The sequence below is a fragment of the Hibiscus syriacus genome, unplaced genomic scaffold, assembly GCF_006381635.1.
Source record: "Hibiscus syriacus cultivar Baekdansim isolate YM2019G1 unplaced genomic scaffold, ASM638163v2 tig00110957_pilon, whole genome shotgun sequence".
Taxonomy (NCBI): Eukaryota; Viridiplantae; Streptophyta; class Magnoliopsida; order Malvales; family Malvaceae; genus Hibiscus; species Hibiscus syriacus.
Window position 1 is genome coordinate 258,096 of NW_024062933.1, and position 22,943 is coordinate 281,038.

Sequence of the window (22,943 nt, forward strand, 5' to 3'; positions counted from 1 at the left end):
AGAACTAAAGATATGCAAGTACATAGAGGTTGTGCACTAATGCTATCACCACAACTCATATAATTGCACCGAAGTGCCACGTATAATTACACCGGAGTGCCGCGTAGAATTGCACCGTAGTGCCATATAATAATGTCTATAAGGACCACATATCATTCATTTAAAATCATATACATATACTAGGGATCAAGTATGTGTCTCACCAGACTTCACACATGTTCCAAATAATACATATATGTCCCGAAGGACCACATATCATTCCTTAAGAATCATATACATATGCCAAGGATCAAGTATGTGTCTCACCAGACTTCACACATGTTCCAAAGAATACATATATGTCCCGAAGGACCACATAAACCCTCGACTCTTGGCATACCAACTATACCCCTAGCTCTCATGACATATAACATGGGCATTATCTTTTATATCCTTTTACATATTCATGTAACCATATCATATATTCATATAAGCTCATGGTTTCATTCACATATACATGTAATCACGTAGTTCATGTCAATTCTCATATGAGTTCATATTCATATAAACATAAGATTCACCCTCATGTATCACATATACTTTCTCTTTCATATGGCTCATAACATTTCTCATGTGTTCATATAACATATAAATCATTGTCATCTTATCATGTTATCACATAAACATATCATCTTACAATACACACAAAAATACATCAATACCTATATTCACATATACCTATCATTTCATTATCCTTATTATTATTCTTATCGTCACCATTAATCCCTTTTACTTACCATATTCATATCAATAACACATATACTCATGCACACATATAAAGCATAACCAATACATACTTCTATGAATTCATGTTTTTCACTATTGGAAATAGACTTATCGCAAGTCTTATTTTCCATTGAACCTTATATACTAAATAATGTGCACTCACCTTAGCTTTGCTTTATTTCAATTCTAATCCTTCAGTTGATTCAGAACGGGATCACGTTCTATATCTACATAATCATACATAGATCTATATCAGTATCATAACTAATATACTCTAATGGTTCACTCTTTAAACCAAGAGAAAAGTCAATTTCATCTTTTAATGAAGGTATGCATCGATGCACTACTGATGCATTGGTGCATAAAATGTATTCGATGTTTGTTTATTACTGGGATGCATCGATGCATGCCTTATGCATCGATTCACTAATTGCATTCGATGTTTCCTTATTAATAGGATGCATCGATGCACTACTTATGCATTGATGCACAAATTGCATTCGATGTATTTATTTTAAAAGAGTGCATCGATGCACTACCAATGCATCGATACACCTTCAAACAATTTCTGAGTTTTAACATTGATGCATTGGTGCACTATGAATATGCATCGATGCATTCTGCCCAGAACCTCTTTTTAAACCCGAAAATTCCTTCTTTTTGGATTAAATCCTTTATATTTCAACCCCTTTCATATTCCTAACTTTCATATACATACTTAAACTCATTAATATTCATTTATCTCATCTTTAACCTCTAAATTTCATCTTTCATATGGAAATTAAAGAATCATACTCAATTTCTAACATGTTCCAAATTCCATTCAATTGCTTCTAACTTCTTAATTAGACCCTTGACAAATCAAATCCAACTTTAAAACTTCAAAAACCTTTCTATAATAAAAGTTCATTTATAAACCCTTAATAGAAATTCCTTTCTAATTCTCTCTCTTTGGTGTTTTAAACTTATATAAGCTTTCCTTAAGCTTATATAACCCTCAAAGACTCAAATCTAACTTAAAACTTTCAAGAAATCAAAAGCTAAATCAAACTTACCTTTGCTCTTGGCTTCCACGTAAAGAAGAAGAAGAAAGGAGAAGAGCACTCTGGGGACTTCTCTCCCTTTCCACGTGTATTTATCCTTACCAATCCCATTTTAATTCATTTCTTGGTCAATTGACCTTTTTGCCCTTTATATCCTTTAATAAGTACTAAATAACCTTCATCATATATATCCAATAATCATTGAACTATTTCATTCTTCTACTTTAGTCATCAAATTCTGAAACTTTACAATTTGGTCACTAACCCATAATTTGGGATGTTACAGATAATGAAAAAAGGTTGTTCATAATTTCATACATAAAAGTCTCCGTGAAAAAGTTATCCTTAGGGGGATAGAGATTCTAAATTAATCTTTTATTTATTAAAAGGTGTTTATTAATGCTTGATGATTCTTTAATTTAACTTTCTTTTGCCCCAATTATTTGAACTCGTCTTCATAAGGTTAATATGGAATGCACCGTATTTTTTTCTTATTTGATGTCGTATAGATTTTATTGTGGCAGAAGATAGTTGTCTTAAGTCATTTGAAACCAATTCTAGGATCAGAGTCATTGTTATCCATACCATTGATATCTAGATACCTAAAGAAATGTGAGATGAATGATATATACATATATATGTGCAAGGGAAACTGTAACACCCCAACCCGTACTTGACCCGAATACGAGTCTGAGATGTCACATTGACTTTTAAAAATGATATTTTTACAAAATATCAAAACATTTGAACTCATTTTAAGAAAATACGATCATATATTGTTGAATTATGTTTGTTATAAAATTTTGAGTAAAAAAAACATATTTATGAACAGTAAAATACGGTATGAATAATACCGTATGAACAATAATGAATAGTACCTGCTACAGTACCCGAATTTTAAAATTTTCCAGAATATAAGAGGGGAATCGATTCCCCTGCTACAGGGAATCGATACCCTACTACAGTACTGTTATAGTACTTCTGTAAAATACGTATAAATTCATAAAATTTAAAACGTTCATCATCTTTCATTTACCATTTACAAATATACGTTTAAAACATTACGAAATTCAATCATATGCTTTTACAAAACCGATTTGAAACATATCGGATTTAAACTTTTATTTACATGTCAACCACTATCCTTATTACAAAATACATACTATACATTTCTTTTCTGATCTGATCTTTGGAAAGGAGGAATTGACCTGTCTTGCTTAACTTTTATCAATCTTCCTTTTCTCGGAACCTACGTGTGAAACAATCACACGTTAAGTCGATGACTTAGTGAGGCATATAAAATATATACTATAACCATATATCATTTCATATAAACAAAAGCATACATCTGCAGATACTATCATATCATATAAAAGCATATCTCTCATGGTATAACCAATGCACACCTATACTTTTATCATGAACATATTTATCAGTAATCATATTATTATCACTAATTCATTTTTATCATATAAGCATATGTTGAACATTTCCATATACATCATGGAACACGTATATCATTTCATAACAAAACACACATAACATCGTATAATTCATATAACGTATTTTGCATAATAAAAACAAACATATACATCATTTATATATTGTATTTGATATTATCTCTTTATTAGCCCATGGTACACTGGTGAGAACTGAAGGTATGTGAGTACATTGAGGTTATGCACTAATGCTGTCACCACAGCTCGTATAAGTCCCACTGAGTGACATATGAAATTTGTCCCGAAGAACCTATATATTTGTCCCGAAAGACCACTGTATATCTCCCGAAGGACCGCATAGAACCTCGACTCTTGGCATGCCAACTATACTTATAGCTCTTGTATTATATAACATGGGCATTATCATTTATACATTTCATATCACTTGTTCTTTCTCTTCTGTCACATACCACATGCATGTGTAACCATATATCTCATATCATATCGCATGTATCACAAGTGCATGTATTCACGTAGATAGTTTCATATGGCTTATATCATTTCTTATTTGTTCATGTAAACTCACGTCATATCATGTAACATATATTTCGTCAGATAGCATGTATTTCTCAAGTATATTCACATGTTACATATACATATTCTCATATATCTAATTTCATACATATATCATTTATGCATACCTTTACTCATGAATTCATACATCATACATGCATTCACATAGATCACATATACATAGCTTATATCATATTTTGTTAACATATATTTCCCATATATACATCACCTAGTTCACTATCATATTTTCATAGCATATATCTTATAATAGATTCTTATATCATTACTTGTTTTCTTTCTACCTATTCACAATCACACTAACATGTACTCACACCTATCACTTAACATATACACTCATAAAAATCATATAACATTTTAAGAGTCACTTCTTACCATAGTAACTCTGTCATTGTCTCATCGCAAGCCAATGTTTTTTGATAGCATAAGTTCAATTAAATTACACTCACCTTAGCCTTGCTTTGATTCGATCCAAATTCTTTGATTATTCCGGAACTTGTTTAGGCTCAATATCTACATAAATATAACATTTCAAAACAACTATTAGAAGCCTAAACCTTAAACTTGATGTTGATAACTTAAGCCGGTTTAATGAACCCAAAATTCCATTTTTTTCTTTAGGGGGAATCTGTACCCCCTGCACAATCTGGAATTTTTGTTCAAGCCCAGAAAATCACTGTTCATGCATGAAAATTCACTATAACAACTTAAATTCTTCATGTTTCATTCTCTTTCATATTCTTAACTCAAATATACATACTTAAACTAATTTATATCAATTTATTTCATCTTAAACCTCAAAATTCTATTCTCCATATAGAAATCAATAATCATATCAAATTTTCCATGTTATCCAAACTTAATTCTAACACTTCTAACTTCTTATTCTCATAGATGATAAGTCAAATTCAACTTATCAAATTTATTTCAAGATTTCATTCAAGAACTCAAAATCTTTAATCTCTCCTATACCTTTCATCTTGTTGTTTTAGAACAAATTAAGCTTTCCTTAAGCTTAATTATCATCTAATGATCAAAACCCAACCTTTAATTCAACAAATAATCAACTAAGTAAGAAACTCACCTTTGCTTGTATGCTCCACGGTGGAGAAGAGAAGAAGATGAGAGAAAATGAATTTCACGTGGGTTTCCCTTATCTTATAAGGGAAATAAAAATCTTTCTTATCAAATGACCATTTTGCCTTTTAATTTCTTGGATAATTACTAATAACTTTCAGGAAATATCCACAAATAAATCATTGAACTATTCAACTATTATACTTTAATCACCAAATTTTGAAATTTTACGATTTGGTCACTAACTCGTAGTTTGGGAAGTTACAGAAACTATCTCTCATAAATAATAGAAACAAATAATATATATATATATATACACACACACACACACATAAAGAATGAATAAAAAGTGTTTATCGAATGGGAATGTGGAATGCATCTTTCATTGAAGCTAAATGTAAGTAATTTATTCACCATGACAAAAGATCGCCTATTACCCCTAGTATGAGCAAATGGGGAGTGTTTAAGTACCACTATGAAAAAAACTTGGAAATTGTAGGTAACTCTTGAGCAGTCTAATTGTTAGGCACAAACCCTAGTGGTAATGGCCAGATCCTAGACCTATCAATTTCTTTAGCACCATCATTTATTAAGGCATTAACCTCTGCTTCCCCATGATTGAAGTTTGAACCGTTGAATTGAATGTGATTTTTGTATCGCAATCTTTGGATAATCTTCTTTAAGGCGGGATAGTTTTTGATAGAGTGCCTTAGAATGCCACCATGATGCTCATAATGTGCACTTTCATTGTACCACTTAAGGTATGGTGGTTTTAGGGGATCCACTAGATAAGGCGATACCACATGTGTATCATAGAGTTATTGGAACAGCTCTCGCTATGTCATTAAAATTGTGTCAAATTTCCTTGGAAGATTTGATTATGCAATAGTTGTTGACTTTGGCCGTGAAACAATTACGTCAAAACCATAGGCATTTACATTGTTGATTTCCTCTTCTTTATTCTTTGGTAATGACCTCCTATAGGATTCACCTCCTTCAGTTTCACATTGTTTGATGGCCATCCTAATCATCTCTTTGGCTCTCACAATATCATCAAAGCTCCTAGTGGTGATCACAACCAAATATCCAAAGAAAATAGTTTTGAGTGTGTGCACAAAGAGCTTTTGAGTTTCTTTCTCATTCAAGGGTAGATGAACTTGCATGACTACTTCCTTCCATCATTGTGCATATTACCTGAAGCTCTCGTTGGGTTTCTTTTACATCCCTTGTAACATTATATGATCCTACCTTATCTCGTTCACATACTTATATTGTTCTAAGGCTTAGCAAGATTCCTCTATGATCTGATGTGGGCTTCATTCAATTGATTATACCAACGGATTATTGAACCCGTCAAACTCTCCTTGAAGTAGTGAATTAGGAGTTGATCATTTCCTATATGTCTAGTCATTTTTTGGCAGAACATTGTGATATGAGAATAGGGATAACTATTCCCACCATAATTTTCAAAGTTCGGGACCTTGAACTTAGGGGAAATGATTAGGTCAAGGACCAAACTCATCTTTGAGGCATCAATCCCATAAAAATTATCCTTTTCTTTTACGATCTTCATCTTGTCTTCCAACTGTTTTATTTTAATTTTCATTATTCTAGATTTATCATTTTCATCAAAGTCTGGGATATGGTAGTCTTCAGGGTTATCATGAGGATTGGTTATCGTTGTTTTCCCCTTTACCATAGAAGAATCTTTATGGTACCCCTGGAAATTCTCAAGTGTGACCACCAACTTTGACTTTAGCGACATCATTAGTTCTTCAGAACCTCTCACCCTTAGGATGTTTGCGAGTTTTAATCCTGTCAGTCTCGACGTGACCTAATCAACTAGAGCATTATGGTTCTTAGCGATGTAATCCATGGTAGTCTTAAGGTTCTCACTCAATTTGTTTTCCGGGTCTTATTTCAGTTTAACGAAGTTGTCCTAAATTTCCTACAATATGACTTCCATTTTCCTTGCTTGAAAGTGGGTGTTGTGAGAAAGTGTAGGGGTATCAGCCAATGTTTTTTCTGTTACATAATCTTCTACTTTTTATTAATTTATTCTTTTAATATGTATGTGTGCTATGGTATAAAAAATATAAATAAAGTCAATGCAATGCATTTATGAGATGAATGCAATATGCAATGCAAGAAAGATGAACAGATCCAAATAATATCCCATCATATAATAGCTTTCATCTAAAAGAAAAATCTTAAATGTCGTATATAGTTCAATTGCATATACGACCTAGCCTTGCTATTTAAATATCATTCATCAGCCAAGTGATTCTTCTCCCATGGTCGAGGATTGGTATGGGTCTGAATATTTTCAGCTCATTCTGCTAGCATTCTCATGTATGGTGTGAGGTCTCATTCTCTTCATGTTGGCTTTTGAGTTTGTCAGTCACCATTGAGCTTCCCTTTATAGGAGGAACTCATGTGAATCAATATGCTTGCTACTGAAAAATGCCTTATTTGACAGTTTTGACACGAAATGTAGTGGTAGATTGTCTTCATGCTCATGTGGTGGTGTTTCTGACCAAGCATGCACCTTGAATATGAAGCTAGATGTTTTTGGAACCCTTAATTCATTTTTTGAAAACTTCCTAATTTGATGGAATATCCACGAATCAACATCTCTTATAGTATGCTAATAAGATATGATATGATAATAAACAAAGAAAGTAGAAAAGGGAAAATAAATGAGTAAAATAATAAATAAAAATAAAGACAATAAATCTTGCCCCACAAGTTTTCAACCCTTGTCATGGTAAAGATAAAACCTTATCCACATATGATTTCTACCCATGCTTTATTTGGAAAGGAAATTAATCCTAACTGATTGATTTCTAGTTCGTATGCTTTTTGATTGCAAAAATAAATGAAGAAATAATAGAGGTCAATTTCTCCTTTATGTATACCTGTTCGAGAATTTCTATAGGTTCGACACAGTTTTAATTTGGGTAGATTTCTCATGTTTGCGACATGCATGATTTTGGCTCTAAGGTTAAAGGTACTCGAATTATCCTTGTTGGTTCCCCCTTGAGCTTGCCAGATCCTCGATCCTAAATCCATCACAGGCTCATATAGATCGACTTAAATTCGAGATGATGCACCCCTTATGTTATGCGAATGTAGTGAGTGTGTGAGGATAAATCTATCAACCTCTACCAATCACTAACAAACAATTCTTAAACAAAAACCAATCCACTTAACTTAAAATCTAAAAGATCATGAATACGCACATCAATACAAACAATCAAAAGTATGCACATGTTATTACGGTTTAAAGACGAATGCAAGCAAACAAGCACAACTAAGGGATCAAAAATTAAATTAAGTTAAATCCATAAATTCCAATGCAAAGATAATAATTAATCAACTAACGACTTGGCTCTCTAATGTCCCTAGCATAGTCGCCAAGTTATCGCAACGTCTCAAAAATCGAGAAATTAATTTTAGGGGTTCGTTTCAACTAAAATTAGGTTTTAAAATAAAAATATGGTTCGGAAGAGTCACCACCACTCTTTGTTTAGGGTGTGATTGGATCACCCAAAAATGTTGTCATTTTAATTAAATTAAATTTTAAAATTTATTAAAATAATGTTTTGGTTTACTAATCCAAAACCAATCCACTTAACTTAAAATCTGAAAGATCATGAATACACACATCAGTACGAACAATCACAAGTATGCATATGTTATTGCGGTTTAAAGACGAATGCAAGCAAACAAGCACAACCAAGGGAACAAAAATTAAATTAAGTTAAATCCATAAATTCCAATGCAAAGATAATAATTAATCAACTAACGACTTGGCTCTCTAATGTTCCTAGCAGAGTCATCAAGTTATCGCAACGTCCCGAAAATCGAGAAATTAATTTTAGGGGTTCGTTTCGACTAAAATTGGGGTTTAAAATAAAACTGTGGTTCGAGAGAGTCACCGCCAATATTTGTTTAGGGTGTAATTGGATCACCAAAAAATGTTGTCATTTTAATTAAATTAAATTTTAAAAATGATTAAAATAATGTTTTGGCTTACTTTTCCAGAAAAATGAGTTCGGAACTCGAGTACATGAGGGGAATGATTAGCACCCCCACAACGTCCGAAAATTGATACCTAGTCTATCAATTATTGTCTTTACGATGGAATTTATGGATTCAAATTTTAATTTACTTAATAATACCTTTTTTGTTAATCAATTACAATGATATTTAACCAATTAAATTTTAGAGAGAAAATTAACAGTTTGTGCATCTAATTGAAGAAAATTAATCGCCTAATATAAGTTAGAGTGGCATCCCTCTCATTCCAACTAAAGTGGTGAATCACTAATTTTCTTCTTCGAAAATTTTAAGTTAAATTGTTAACATTTCATCATTTCAAACCAAAGGGAATCACCACCTAATATAAGGTAGAGAGGTGACTTTCTCATATTTGGAAAGAAATAAGAAATTCTATAATCATTGTATTTATTTATCTAAGATTATGCAACCAAGACAAGTTTTATTTATGAAAATTATCGAGCCTTTAAGGTAGATAGGAGACGTTCAAATATTTATAAATATCGAAATTAAACCTCCAAATTGGGTCGAGAGGCCCATTTTCGATAAGTCTAAATATGAAAACATTTCCCTTTCTACCATCATGATCAATTTTAAAAATTATCATATTTTTTATGATTTCACTAGAGGATATTCATTCACTTTAAATTATCGAATTAAATACCCAAGTGGATTAGGATAACTCACTTCGATAATTTAAATTAAATGTGCATTGTCTTTTAATTCATTATTGAAAAGATTGAGTGATGCGGATGAGGTTATCATGCTTTAAAATACAAATGCCATGCAATCAAACAAATTTGCTTTAAGAAATATAAATTACAAAAAGTAAAAAATAAATAAAAAATCAATTTAATTAAGAACTAAGATCATAACACAAAGAATCAAATCTAATAGGCATACAAAGTAAATCCATGAAAAATAAACAAATCATAAATAACAAAAAAAAACGTATGTAACAAAAATGGAAACAAAGATTAAAACATAATAAAAAGATAATTAAACGAATTAAAATAAAGTATTAAAAAATTAAAACATATAGTACACACCAAACAAATTAAAGGAAATTATAGCATAACTTTAGCAGGGAAAGGAAAATGAAACAATCATTTGGTAGGAATTAAATATACATGCACGACGACTAAATAAAACGTACCAAAACATTAAAAATAAAACAAAATTTTAATAATTAAAATGACAAAAAAGTAAAAAAGAAATGAAAAAGGAAAAGGTACCCGCATAAATTTGTGAAATGTGAAACAGTGATTATTCAAAGTATATAAATTAAAACAAAATGAAGCTAAAAATAAAAAACAATTAAATTAAATTAAAATGAAATGAAATGAAAAATCCAATTTAAAAGAACTTTAAATCATTTAATTTTCATAATAAAAACATTAACACAAAGATTAAGCAAGAAGAAAGAAAGATTGAAATGACATAATACTTCAACGAGTTTCATTAGAGAGCCTCAAGGTGAATTAAACCTAAATAATATCTTCACCTCTTATCCATTGGTTTTCTCTCCCGATGAGTTTTCAAAGAAAACAAGGTCGAGATTGACCAAAACTACAAGAACATAAATGAAATATAAAAACAATAATAAAAGAGATATACCTTTAAGAAAGAAAATTCTCTTTTATTATTCATGTTCTTCGAATTACAATGTTTTAAACGATTTCTTTGTTTTTCTTTTTCCCTTTTCTCTCATTTTTGTATGTATTTCTCTATCTTTATGTGTGTGTTTCTATGAGTTTTTGTGTGTATTCTAAAGAGATGGAAGATGACTCTATTTATACCTAAGCTTCCTTACATCCAACGGCCTAGATTATTTACATCGACGGCTAAGATAAGTCGAAATCATACAATATCCCTAATTTAGGAAAATAACATCTAATCTTATCAAATCAAATCACTTAGTATATTCATTTCTCTTTATAAGAGATCACACTTGATATGACAAGATTTTTATCAGGATATTTTCTGATATGATAGTATTTTCTTCTTTTTTTTCAAGGCCAATGTGAACGGATTCTTTAGACCTGGACTGAAACTCATACTTGAATTTAAACCTAAAAAATAAAAAATATTTATTAATAAAAAATTCCTTATTATTTACATAAATACTAATATATTTATAATACTCTATAATATTGTATATAATAACAATTAATTTGATTTATCAAAAAAAATCGACGTAGATCTCGAACGAAAATAAATGTTTACAACTATTATATATTTTTTAAATTGAATTTCATTAAAAATCTCTTCTAAATCAATAAAGTTGAACTTATAAAGAAAAAAAGAGTACTCATACTATCATAAATCTACTAAATATATATCATTTGAAACAATAATAGAAATAATCCCAAGACACACCCAATAAAAAATTAAATTAATTAAAATCTAAAATATGTTTCAATAAATCCTTAATCTCTAAACTCCAAAATAAAAGAAACCAATGTCATAGTTTACTCAAAAAATAATAATTTTAAAAAATCATTAAGAGGCTACTAAATATATATATTTACATAAATACATTTTCTAACAACAATGGAGCGTTCATGATAGTACATGAGTTGAGATGATAAGATTAGGAGTTTAGGACTCGAACTCGTAGCTGATGGGTTTTACGGGAGCCCAATGAAAAACAGAGAAACCCGATTCCACTGGGGATCGAACCCAGAATCTCTGGTTCCGTAGACCAGCGCCTTATCCATTGGGTCATGGAATCAATTGCCGCTGCTAATTATTATAAGATTAAAACAACACGTTAATTAACTTAATTCCCGCCAAAAAAGGGCCATCCTTGCGCTCTTTGCCGCTAAAACCAGGGCTTAGGGCAGGAGATGAAAAAGGGAAAGAATCTCACTGAAATAGCATTTTCTCCAAACTTTAGTATAGTAAGAAGGCAAAGAAAAGAGAGCGAAAGAGAAAATGGAGTTGGGAGTTCAAGATTATGCTGATAGGAAGAAAGATATCAGCCAATTCTTGTCTCAAGATGTGCTTTCCCCCATCCCTTAGCCTCCTTTTTCTTCCATTTGTTCATTTTGTTTTTCTGTTTTAAAATGTATTCTTATTACACACTTACCAATCTTTAATTTTTGCTTCTTTGATCGATCAGATTTACCAAGATGAAATCAAGGCTATGATAAATCACAAGCGCCGCCGCCTCATCGTCAACATCTCCGATCTCCACTCTTTTAATAACTTGGCTCCTAGGTTCGCTATTTTTTCTCCTTTTCTCTAACCCTTTAATTTTTCCCTTGGCTTATTAAACTAATTTAGATTATTGTTCATTGTTCTGAGTTTTTCGGATTCTGAAGAATCCGAGTGAATTTATGCAACCATTTTGCGACGCGCTGACGGAAGCTTCTAAAAGCATTGACCCAAAGTACTTGAAAGAAGGGGAAACTGTTCATGTGGGATTCGAAGGCCCTTTTGTTTCTCGTCGCGTCACTCCCAGAGAGCTCCTTTCCGAATTCATTGGCTCCATGGTCTGCGTCGTTGGCATTGTCACCAAATGTACGAATGCTCGACCCCCTCGCCCTCTTTATTTTCCTTCTCATTTGAAGTAAAATTTCATTATTCTTTGTTGGTTCATATAATGTGCTAAAAATTGAATTTGTGATTTTGATAAAAGCGGATACATGCTTTGAGGAGTTTCTTAGTTTGGATTTTTAAAGCTCCCGCTGATTTTTGGAAACTTTATCAAAAAATTCTTTTGCTTCGTTCTGCTTTGTATATATTTAACATGATTCTATCTCAATTTAGGTTCTCTGGTAAGACCAAAGGTTGTCAAAAGTGTTCATTTTTGTCCTGCCACTGAAAACTTCACCGTTCGGGAATATCGGGACATCACCTCCAACAGTGGTTTGCCAACTGGGTCTGTCTATCCTACCCGGGTAATTTCAATTGATTAGATATCCTCATATCATTGTGGCTATTGGATTAAGCATTGTCTCATGGGGGACTATTCTTTCAGGATGAAAATGGCAACTTATTGGTGACTGAATATGGTTTGTGCCATTACAAAGATCACCAAACCTTATCAATTCAAGAAGTACCTGAAAATGCTGCACCTGGTCAGCTTCCTCGAGCCGTTGATGTCATAGTTGAGGATGACCTGATTGATTCATGCAAACCTGGAGATCGTGTGGCTATTGTAGGGATATATAAAGCTCTTCCAGGAAAAACCAAGGGCAGCGTGAATGGTGTTTTCAGGTATCACTTATGTAGTGCATCATTTGAAAGTATTTTTTTTGAGAAGTTGCTAATACAAGTACAATTACAATCACAAACCAAAATATCCGATAACTAAGTTTAAATAAAAAACTACGGCACAATTGGACTGGCATAAGGACAGAGTCCATGCATGGTGGGAATATAAGCCAGAATAAAATTTGTGGAAAAACTCTCTCATAATCTTGAATGAGCTATTTTTGTTACAGTAATGCTTAATTCTTAGATTTTTTTTCTCTCAATGTCTGATCCTGAATGAGCAAATTTCAAATACAGGACTGTTCTTATAGCTAATAATGTCTCTCTGCTCAACAAAGAGGCTAATGCACCTATCTACAGCCCAGAGGACCTGAAAAATATTAAGAAGATAGCAGAGAGTGATGACACATTTGATCTGCTTGGTAACTCCCTTGCACCTTCAATATATGGGCATTCCTGGATAAAGAAAGCTGTGGTTTTACTGATGCTTGGTGGAGTGGAAAAGAATTTGAAGAATGGCACTCATTTACGAGGGTTTGTTGCACTCTTACTTTTCAAGTGTCTTTGGAGTTATTTGTCCAGTAAACTGTTGACATAAGCTAAATTATTGCCCTTTTGTAGGGACATTAACATGATGATGGTTGGAGATCCGTCTGTTGCAAAATCTCAACTTTTAAGAGCAATCATGAACATTGCTCCCTTGGCCATTTCAACCACCGGTAGAGGTTCTTCTGGTGTTGGTTTGACAGCTGCTGTCACCTCTGACCAAGAAACTGGTACATCATTTCAATTTTATTCTAGCCATTAAACTTCTGGTCTGATTTTTGATGCTTTTGAGGAAATAAAACATATCTGTTATCAGGAGAAAGAAGACTGGAGGCAGGTGCAATGGTCCTTGGTGATAGAGGTGTTGTATGCATTGATGAGTTTGACAAAATGAATGATCAAGATCGAGTTGCGATACATGAAGTCATGGAGCAGAAGACTGTAACTATTGCCAAAGCTGGTATCCATGCGTCATTGAATGCTAGGTGCAGTGTAGTGGCTGCTGCAAACCCCATATACGGAACCGTATGTGTATATTGGTTACTAATATGCATTTTCACTACTCTCAAGCCTTGAGTTTATATTAATTGTTGGCTCAATCTGCAGTATGATCGTTCATTGACTCCAACAAAGAACATTAGACTTCCAGACTCCTTGCTTTCTCGTTTTGATCTGTTGTTTATTGTATTGGATCAAATGGATGCTGATATTGATCGTCAAATCTCTGAGCATGTTTTGAGAATGCATCGGTTTCGCTCAGCTATTGATGGAGGTAGGCAAAGAGTTCTCTTGTTCTTTTAGACTGGTGGCACATATACCTACTAAGGTAATTAATGATGCAGGCGAGGCAACTCTTGATGGAAGTTCAAGATATGGAAGAGAAGATGAAGCTGACACTGACTCATTACATGGGAGAAAAACTGAAACAGGTCGTAAGCATGATACTCTTACCATAAAGTTCCTCAAAAAGTATATCCATTATGCAAAGCACAGGATTCAACCTGAGCTGACTGATGAGGTTGTGGTTATTCTATTCTTTTACTATATATCTTTTCTCAATAATCCACTTATCCTCATTTGAATTTATTACTTTCTAGTTTCTTCCTCTTTCCTCTGTTTTAATCAATAGAAAAGCTGTGCATGGTAATTCTGCAATATCTCCTCTAAAAGAAACATTCATTGCATGTTAACTTGTCTCCCCATGACCCCTGACCATTCTTAGCACACTTAACTGCTGCTTACTCTTAAGTATTCTCATCTGCAGGCTTCAGAACAAATTGCAACAGCTTATGCAGAACTCAGAAATGCCAGTTCAAATGCAAAGGTTTGTTTTCATAATCAACTAACAAATACCTTGACCTACTTACCTCAGTTGGTAATTCTAATATGCAACTGGTATTTGTAGACTGGTGGAACCCTTCCAATCACAGCTAGAACTTTGGAAACAATTATTCGTCTGTCAACTGCTCATGCAAAGTTGAAGTTAAGTAGAAAGGTAATCAATTCTCCAAGATAAAGAAGCCATTTACTGTAATGTGATGGTGTTTTGGGATTTGTGACCATGTTCATATAACGTTCTTTTTCAAAACTTGCTTTCATTTCTCTTTAAATTCCATTTTTATTCTTTGGGATCAACTGTAGTCACAACTTATGGTGATTTTATGTGTATTTGAATTGCATGTTTTGTGACTTTTGTCCTTGAGGCTCATTCATTATATTTCCTTTTGTATTTATTTAGGATTTATGCATTTTATTCGTACTTCCGTTGCATGATGACTTTTAATGGCAGGTTTGCATGATGACTTTTAATGGCAGGTTACGGGTCTTGATGTTGAAGCTTCTCTGAAAGTTCCAAATTTTTCTATTTATCATAAAGAATTGACTGAGATGGAGGCCCGTGAAGAAAAAAGGAAAAGAGAAGGGAGAAAACAAAGAGCTGATCACCAAGGGTGAGCAGGCTATAAGCTTTTTTAAAAAATGGATTTTGCAAGTCCATGTTACTTGTGAACTATTAGATTATCTTAATAATGTAGAAGTGTTTCCTTTTAATTATTTTATTACAAAATTAATTAAGGTTAAACACTTATCTAGATGTGGCTCACCTTCTATTCTTTTGCTTTAATTAGACCAACTGCAGAAGCTATGGAAGTAGATGATCCTCCAATTGCCGAGCAGACCACTGCTACAGGCTCTATTGAAAGGTAAGATACCTAATAAACACTTCAATTACAAGTTAACACGTTTTCCCTCAGAAGGGCTCTACTGTGCAATTTCACATGTTCATTTGATGTTCCTTTTTGTGTCTCCTTGTGGATGGATTGCAGAATAGAAGCTTTTAAAGCTATATTTGGTCAACATATGCGTGGGAACCACAAGGATACTATAATTATTGCAGAAGTAGAGGATGTAGTCAACGTTGGAGCTGATGTCCGTTACTCCAGGGCTGAAATCATGTCTATATTAGAGGTAACGTGCACAGATATGGTTGGCTGAAATGAGAATGTTACAAGTTTTGATATTCTAAGTGATAAATGGCCTTTCTTTATCCCCTTATTGGGTATAACATTTTGAAGCTCATATCTACTGGATCTGATGTCCATTACTTCAAAGTTGCATGTTTTGTTTTCTAACTTGCCAATTAGGAAGCTTATATTGTAATGGCAACCACTTCTCTCGCAACTTGCAGAAATTGCAAGATGATAATATATTGATGATAGCTGGGGAAACCGTGCATATGATAGTTTGAGATGTTGGAGAAGGCCTGGATTTGCCACACTAAACAGGTATGGAGCTGTTCTTCTGTCGCGAGTGAGGATGGATTGGTTTCAGTCTGGTATGAAAGTCTTGGTTTACAAAATTCATGATTTAGTCTAAGATTATTTTAGGGTGTAGTTGATATAGATAAACTAGAAATGTCCAAGAATAGCTTTTACATGTGCAAGAATTTTATCACGTGTCTTCATTTACATCTGTTTATAATTGGCTTAATGCTTCAATGAATTTCTAGTAACTTATGAGGGCATGGCTGGCCCTGTGTATTATTCGTAGTGGTACTATCGCAACCACATGTTTTTGCCCGCCATTTCTGATGAACTCAAATAAATCAAATACCAAGTGAGAAGCTAACTGAAATGAAACCAATTTCAAATGGTTTTTATAGACCAAGCTGCATTACTCCTCTAATGATGCCAACTTTGTTTAGCTGGTTTAACAACAAACAAAACCTTTCAAAGGTACTGTACCTGTTGTCATCTAATATTTTAATTTGATTTCCTTTGTAAACCGTATGCAAGCCTGGACTGATTAGTCGTTGGATAATTGGGTTCTGCTTGTATTATTTTATGTTTAAACAAATTTCACCCTCCCTTAATCATGGTCAATCACCTTGATGAAATTTTATATGGGCAGTTTTTGGTTTCTGTAGAACCTTTCTTTGTAAATAATTTATTGCTTTTGGGAGCAGAATACAGTAAACATAGCAGCAATTAACAGATTAAAAATCATCACAGATATTTTATGTTGGGGTAAAGTTCAAAATATGTCGAATACAATAAAGTTCCAAATGACATGGAAATTAATCTGATCAAATTCCAAAACAATTTGTATTTTGGGCCTTGAAATTTGAGTGAGCCCAATAATACAATGGATAAATTACAACTCTTCGGTTAACGTTTAGCAAAATAAAAAGAAAATCGCAAAACCTTGTTACCAAGAAATTACCTTCCATGATGAATAACGTTCCGGATTCCCGAAAAAAAATTCAACGACCCAAATATCAGCTAAGAGAGATTGAAGTTCTCATAATCTCAGCTCAAGACCTCAAGAACGTGAAGCACTTGACCCAAATGAAAGCATACGCAGTGGTCTACGTGGAAAAGGACGTCCACGTCGCCAAAACCCACGTAGACGAGCACGGAGGGACCAACCCCGCTTGGAACGAGGTGATGAAGGTGAAGTTCCACGCGAAGCTGGCGGAGAATGATGTGTTGGCGGCGGTGAACGTCGACATATACGCGCATGGCCACGTGAGGGAGAAGCCAGTGGGGAGTGCGAGGGTTTTGCTTTGCGATGTGTTGAAAGGAGGGGATGCTTCTGAGCCGGCCGATAACCCAATTCGATGCTTGACGGTGCAGGTTTGGAGGAGTTTGGGTAGGCCACAAGGGTTGCTTAACCTGTGGGTTCCGCCGACTGGGAGGTTCTTGATGAGGAGAGAGTCTCTATCGTTTAGCGTGAAGGAGGTGGACGAAGAAGAAATGGCGGACAGAGAGGTGGTGAAGGCGCTCGGAGGAGGTGGAACGGTAGAGAGGATGGGTGAGTAGTGGCGGTGAAGGTGGTTGCTGTTTTTTTTTTGTGCATGTAAGACGTGTCAAAATAAGGCTTTTGTTGTTTAGTACTGTACAGTAGTGTATTTTGTTCTCTAGGGACATTGAGTATTACAAAAATATAGGTTGAGACGTGTCTGAAGGTTGAGATGAAAATGAATGCTAATGTTTATGAGATATGACATTCTAACTTAACGTACAAGTTTTTTCCCCCTTGAGGATTTTTCGTATGTTTTGCATCGTTAGAAAGCTTATATTATCCCATATGATATGAGTTGATGGGGTTTGAATATTTGACAAGAAAGTATGGGAATGTTTGCTACTCATATTAGTCTTTGAGCCATATGAACCGGAGCTTAGGTCTCACTTCTTAGAAACCATCGGTTCATCCCTAGTCTCATCGTTTCTTTCAAATTTCATTGATGAGGTTAGAAATAACATAGCAAGTTTGCAACCAGTAGCCGTTACTTCCACAGGATACTCGACGGCCTAATGGACAAGGCGCTCGTCCACGGAACCAGTTTTTATGGGTTTCATCTCCAGGTAGGGTCGCCTGTTTAGTACTTTTTGAAGTTTAATTGAAGAGAACTATAGAAATACGAGTTCACAATGGACTCCGTGACCCAATGATAAGGCGCCGGTCTACGGAACTAGGGACTCTGGGTTCGACCCCAATGGTGTCGGTTTCATTGGAAATTTAGTTTTTGTTCTTTCCACTGTTAGAATTCGATCCAAGCCGACCCTGGAACATACATGATAGTCCATTAAATTTTATAAACCATAAAATATTAAGCGAGTCCCACACAACTCACATCCATGACCCAAGCCCAGCGGAGAAGGCATCTCTCCATTATTTTTTTGGAACTTCAACGTTCTGCTTCTGTTTTCTCAACATAAAACTTCATAACAAAGAGTCATTGCCGTATAAATCAATCATCAATACCATGACATAGATTTCAGCTCATAGTTCAATTGCTAATGTTTACGGTTACAAAGCATAGATAAAACCCAATATTCTACTTCTACCAAATTTAGCCTGCTGACTGTTAAAATCCGAGTTATAATCCTATAATATGTTCATTGGCTATAATGTGTTTTGTTGGGAACTCCGAACTTGTTTTTATTTTCTACGCCAATGCTGCAAACTCAAGCACAATATGAAATGAATTTTGACAGCAAAATCAACCTCAACCAAAAAGGGCAGATAAACGTAGAGACAAGACTGCAATCACAATCTGTTTGATAAGAATGGTGTGAAAACAACGGTGAATATGTCTCAATTCAAGTGAGCAAAAATTAAAAATTGTTATGCTATAAGTAAAAAAATAAAGGGGGGTTCCTGTTTTCATTGCGGAAAGAACTAATGGTGGAGCCTATGGAATGCTTGTGTTTAGACAAAGCAACTACTCGTTTGATTAAAAGCCCAATCCTTGCTAGTAAAAGCAATGCACAGATCACCTTTCCATCTCTACTCAATCAAGTATGTTCTGTTTTTGATGCAGATTTCAGCTTCTCCAGTTGTTTCCGAAGATAGGCTTGCCTGAGTTTCTCACGACGAGCCATTGATTGCTCCTGCCTTCGTAATTTAAGCTCAGACACCCTCCCCCTCGCTTGATTTGCTTCTTCATGAACTTCTCTGTGAACAAACATCAATTAAATACTTTTAAGGCCTTCGTTTTTAATGAGCAATCCGAACATATTCTTTTTAGCCCAAAGTTTAAAGACCATATTTTTAATCATTACTTTCAATTTTCCATAATGTCTAAGACAACCATATTCACATAGCAACTTTTCTACATTATGTGATCATGGACTACCGACTATCATTTCACTTTACCACTCCATCGAGCAAAAAAATCATCAAGAACAAACAAGATGAAAACAACCAGCCAGTTATTGTGTGTAGCAACGAATTCAATAAGGGGTATCAGCTCAAATTTATAGCAACTCTGGCTATTCATACCAACCTTCATCAATTCCCGCATTGATCTTAAAATTATACAGAACTTGACCTTAAATCCATGAACACTCAACAATGAATAATGTTAGGTGAATTGCTTCACTAACCGGTTAAATCTTTTAGACCTCAAATAAACTATAACCAAAGCTATAGGCAACAGGGAGATCATAAAGTCCATCAAGCATTTCATCTCTAAGTTAGCATGAATTGAAATAACATCACCTAAACAAGAAAACTTTAAATCCTCACCTTACAAAACGCTTATGCTCATCGTTGTCAATGATTCCAGTTGTTCTTCCAGGCCCTACAAACTTGGTGTTAAACAAAGAAGCACCATCATCATTCTCAACGCCTTGATCTCCTGCTTGTAAATTATCCGAAGCACGATTACATGATTCAGATTGAGGCTGCTGGGATTCCTCCTCCTCAATGCCCTTCCTGAAAAAGTCAACACAATACTTCTCCTTATCTTCCTCATCCGACAACTCCCCTCTCACTAACTTATCATATAATTTAGCTTTCTTCTCCAGTGCCGCGTAACTGGCAGATCCATCCTTCACCGCCTTCAGCTCCAGCTTGTCCCTATAATCAAATGAACAAAATTGAGAGGCCCAAAAATAAAAAGAAAAATACAAAGAAGCTAATAATGAAGAAGGAAAATACTTGACGGCGCGAGCGTCAACGCCGGAGTTTTTGAAGGAGAAGGTATCGTGAGGGGCAATTTTTTTCTTGGCGCGGTGGTACTCAACATCGGGACCGTTTAATTCCTTGGATTTCTTGGATTCTTCCTGGGATTTGTAGAGATGGGCTTTGAGTTCGAGGATAGAGGAGGCGCCGACGCCTTCGATGGCGCGGTGCTTCTTGGGCATGATGGAAGACTCCGTTAGCCATCCTAGCGACTCCACCACCACCCTCTTCTTCTTTTCTTCCTCCGCCATCTTTCCCTCCGATTCAGATATTCACTATATTCCCTCTTCCCCGGAAATTTCTATTGCTAAGAAACGAAATTATTTATGACCGACAAAATTTTCTGCTTTCAAAATCCCCCAAAAGATGAAAAGATCTCGAATCATCCACCCAAGAAAATTTCGGGTCGGGCTGTTTATAATTATGGGACGAATACATACGCGTGAATTCCACGCGGTTTAGCCGACTTGTCGCGAGTCTCACTCTCCTCCAAGATTTTTTTTTCTTTCTGAAATTCTACTTTTACCCCAACTATTTGTTCTCCATTATTATCAAGTCCCAAGTCAGTGGGAATGTCTCAGGAAAGGCGGGTTAATATACGGCTAATATACAGCATTACCGGATACATTAAAATGTATTTAATAAATTCGGTTTAGCGGTACCTATTATGTTGACAACTAATAATGTTTTAGGTAGAAAATATGAAAAACTATTAAAAAATTTGGTAACCGGTAAACTTTGGTTATCGGTAAGTATCTATCCTTTTTATAAAAGTGTCCATACGTTTAACATATCAAGTAAATTTTACCGGTTTTGTCATAATGAATCTGGTTTTGTCATATTTTTACCTGTTATATTGTAAATTATCTATCCTTTTTATAAAAGTGTCCATACTTATTTCACTGTGAAAATATATTTATTATTATCTTTAGTTAATATTGTTAAATTTAAAATCTAAATAATATTTTATAAAATATCAAAACAATCAAATAATTTTTTGTGTAAATGAAATTATTAAATTAATATTGTAGGTGGAAAACATGAAACACTATTAAAAAATTGAAACATAAATTACATAACTTTCAAAAAGTATATATCATTTTTATAAAAGTGTCCATACTTATTTCACTGTTGAAAACATATTTATTATTATATTTGGTTAATATTGTTAAATTTAAATGCTAAATAATATTTTATAAAATATCAAAACAATCAAATAAAATTTTGTGTAAATTAAATTATTAAATTAATATTGTAGGTGGAAAACATGAAACACTATTAAATAAATTGAAACATAAATTACATAACTTTAAAAGCAGTTTTAAATCCTAAAAAGTGTCGATACTTTTAAAAATATATCGATCCAAAACGATATACCAGGTAAAAATATGATAAAACCGGTAACAAAATGATAAAACCGGTAAATTTAAAAGTGTCGATACGTTATATAAGGATCGACACTTTGTGAATTTAAAAGAGAAGCAGTTATAGCGCCTATAATGTGTCGATACTTTAAAAAAATATATCGATCCACAACGATATAACAGGTAAAAATATGATAAAACCGGTATCAAAATGATAAAAACGGTAAAATGATACCGGATATATTGAAAGTGTCGATACTTTCGTAAGTACGTGTAATAAATTATCGACACTTTCAAAGAAATAGGTAATTATCCTTTCGAAAGTATCGACACCTGACATAAAAGTATCGACACTTTTGTATTTGTATCGATTAAATATAAATAACATATCCGATGAAAATATAAAGGCCATAGCTAAATATCCTGTGAAAAAAGATAGAACGGACGAGTTTTTGAAATCGAAGAGTAATTGTTGCTGCATTTCAGAAGGCGTTTCTAAAGCGAAGTTGTTTGTTTGTTGCTGCAGTCGAATCGAAAAGTATGTTGTCGAAACCCTAATTTTTTATTATTACAGTAATCGCGATAGGGTTTTTTATGTGTTGTTTGGGGTTTTGGAGTAAGGAAGCATTTGGGACCGATTGCAGGTAGAAATAGATATTCAAGGAAAAATATAAATGTCGATACTTTTATTAAATATTATACGTAGAAAATGATATTATAGGTTGTATAAATGTGCCGACACATTTTGGTGTGGCCATTCAAATTCTTTTGAAGAAAACCGTTTTACCACAAGAGTAGTTATCTATATTTGTATATTGAAAAGTGTATGTAACAAAATAATTTGATTTGCGTAAACTGATATATGA

At 33.8% G+C, this 22,943-nt stretch overlaps 3 protein-coding genes and 1 non-coding gene across 5 annotated transcripts; 2 read left to right on the forward strand and 2 right to left on the reverse strand.

Moving 5' to 3' along the window:
* The first annotated feature begins 2,334 nt into the window (after window positions 1-2,334).
* On the forward strand, window positions 2,335-16,629 carry LOC120148433 (DNA replication licensing factor MCM3-like). The gene is made up of 17 exons (XM_039161559.1): window positions 2,335-2,338; window positions 11,886-11,980; window positions 12,102-12,200; window positions 12,295-12,502; window positions 12,752-12,882; window positions 12,963-13,201; window positions 13,496-13,732; window positions 13,820-13,974; window positions 14,061-14,269; window positions 14,351-14,516; window positions 14,587-14,762; window positions 15,009-15,068; window positions 15,150-15,239; window positions 15,560-15,693; window positions 15,871-15,945; window positions 16,069-16,210; window positions 16,431-16,629. Exons 2-17 carry the CDS (start codon window positions 11,915-11,917, stop codon window positions 16,488-16,490), a joined length of 2,247 nt encoding a protein of 748 aa, XP_039017490.1. The 5' UTR covers window positions 2,335-2,338; window positions 11,886-11,914; the 3' UTR covers window positions 16,491-16,629.
* TRNAR-ACG lies at window positions 11,639-11,711 on the reverse strand. The gene has a single exon. It is a non-coding gene; the product is annotated as a tRNA-Arg (tRNA).
* Window positions 16,630-17,472: 843 nt separating the features above from the next.
* Window positions 17,473-18,063, forward strand: LOC120148443. The gene has a single exon (XM_039161563.1). It carries the CDS (start codon window positions 17,473-17,475, stop codon window positions 18,061-18,063), a length of 591 nt encoding a protein of 196 aa, XP_039017494.1.
* A 983-nt stretch (window positions 18,064-19,046) lies between these two features.
* On the reverse strand, window positions 19,047-21,080 carry LOC120148427 (uncharacterized protein At4g18257-like). Of its 2 annotated transcripts, XM_039161553.1 has the most exons (4): window positions 20,690-21,080; window positions 20,276-20,608; window positions 19,525-19,702; window positions 19,047-19,288 (listed from the first exon to the last, which is right to left on the reverse strand). In XM_039161553.1, exons 1-3 carry the CDS (start codon window positions 20,962-20,964, stop codon window positions 19,543-19,545), a joined length of 768 nt encoding a protein of 255 aa, XP_039017484.1. In that variant the 5' UTR covers window positions 20,965-21,080; the 3' UTR covers window positions 19,047-19,288; window positions 19,525-19,542. The 2 variants fall into 2 exon arrangements, with proteins under 2 accessions (XP_039017484.1, XP_039017483.1); XM_039161552.1 differs by lacking the exon at window positions 19,047-19,288 and having other exon boundaries at window positions 19,321-19,702.
* Between the last annotated feature and the right edge of the window lie 1,863 nt (window positions 21,081-22,943).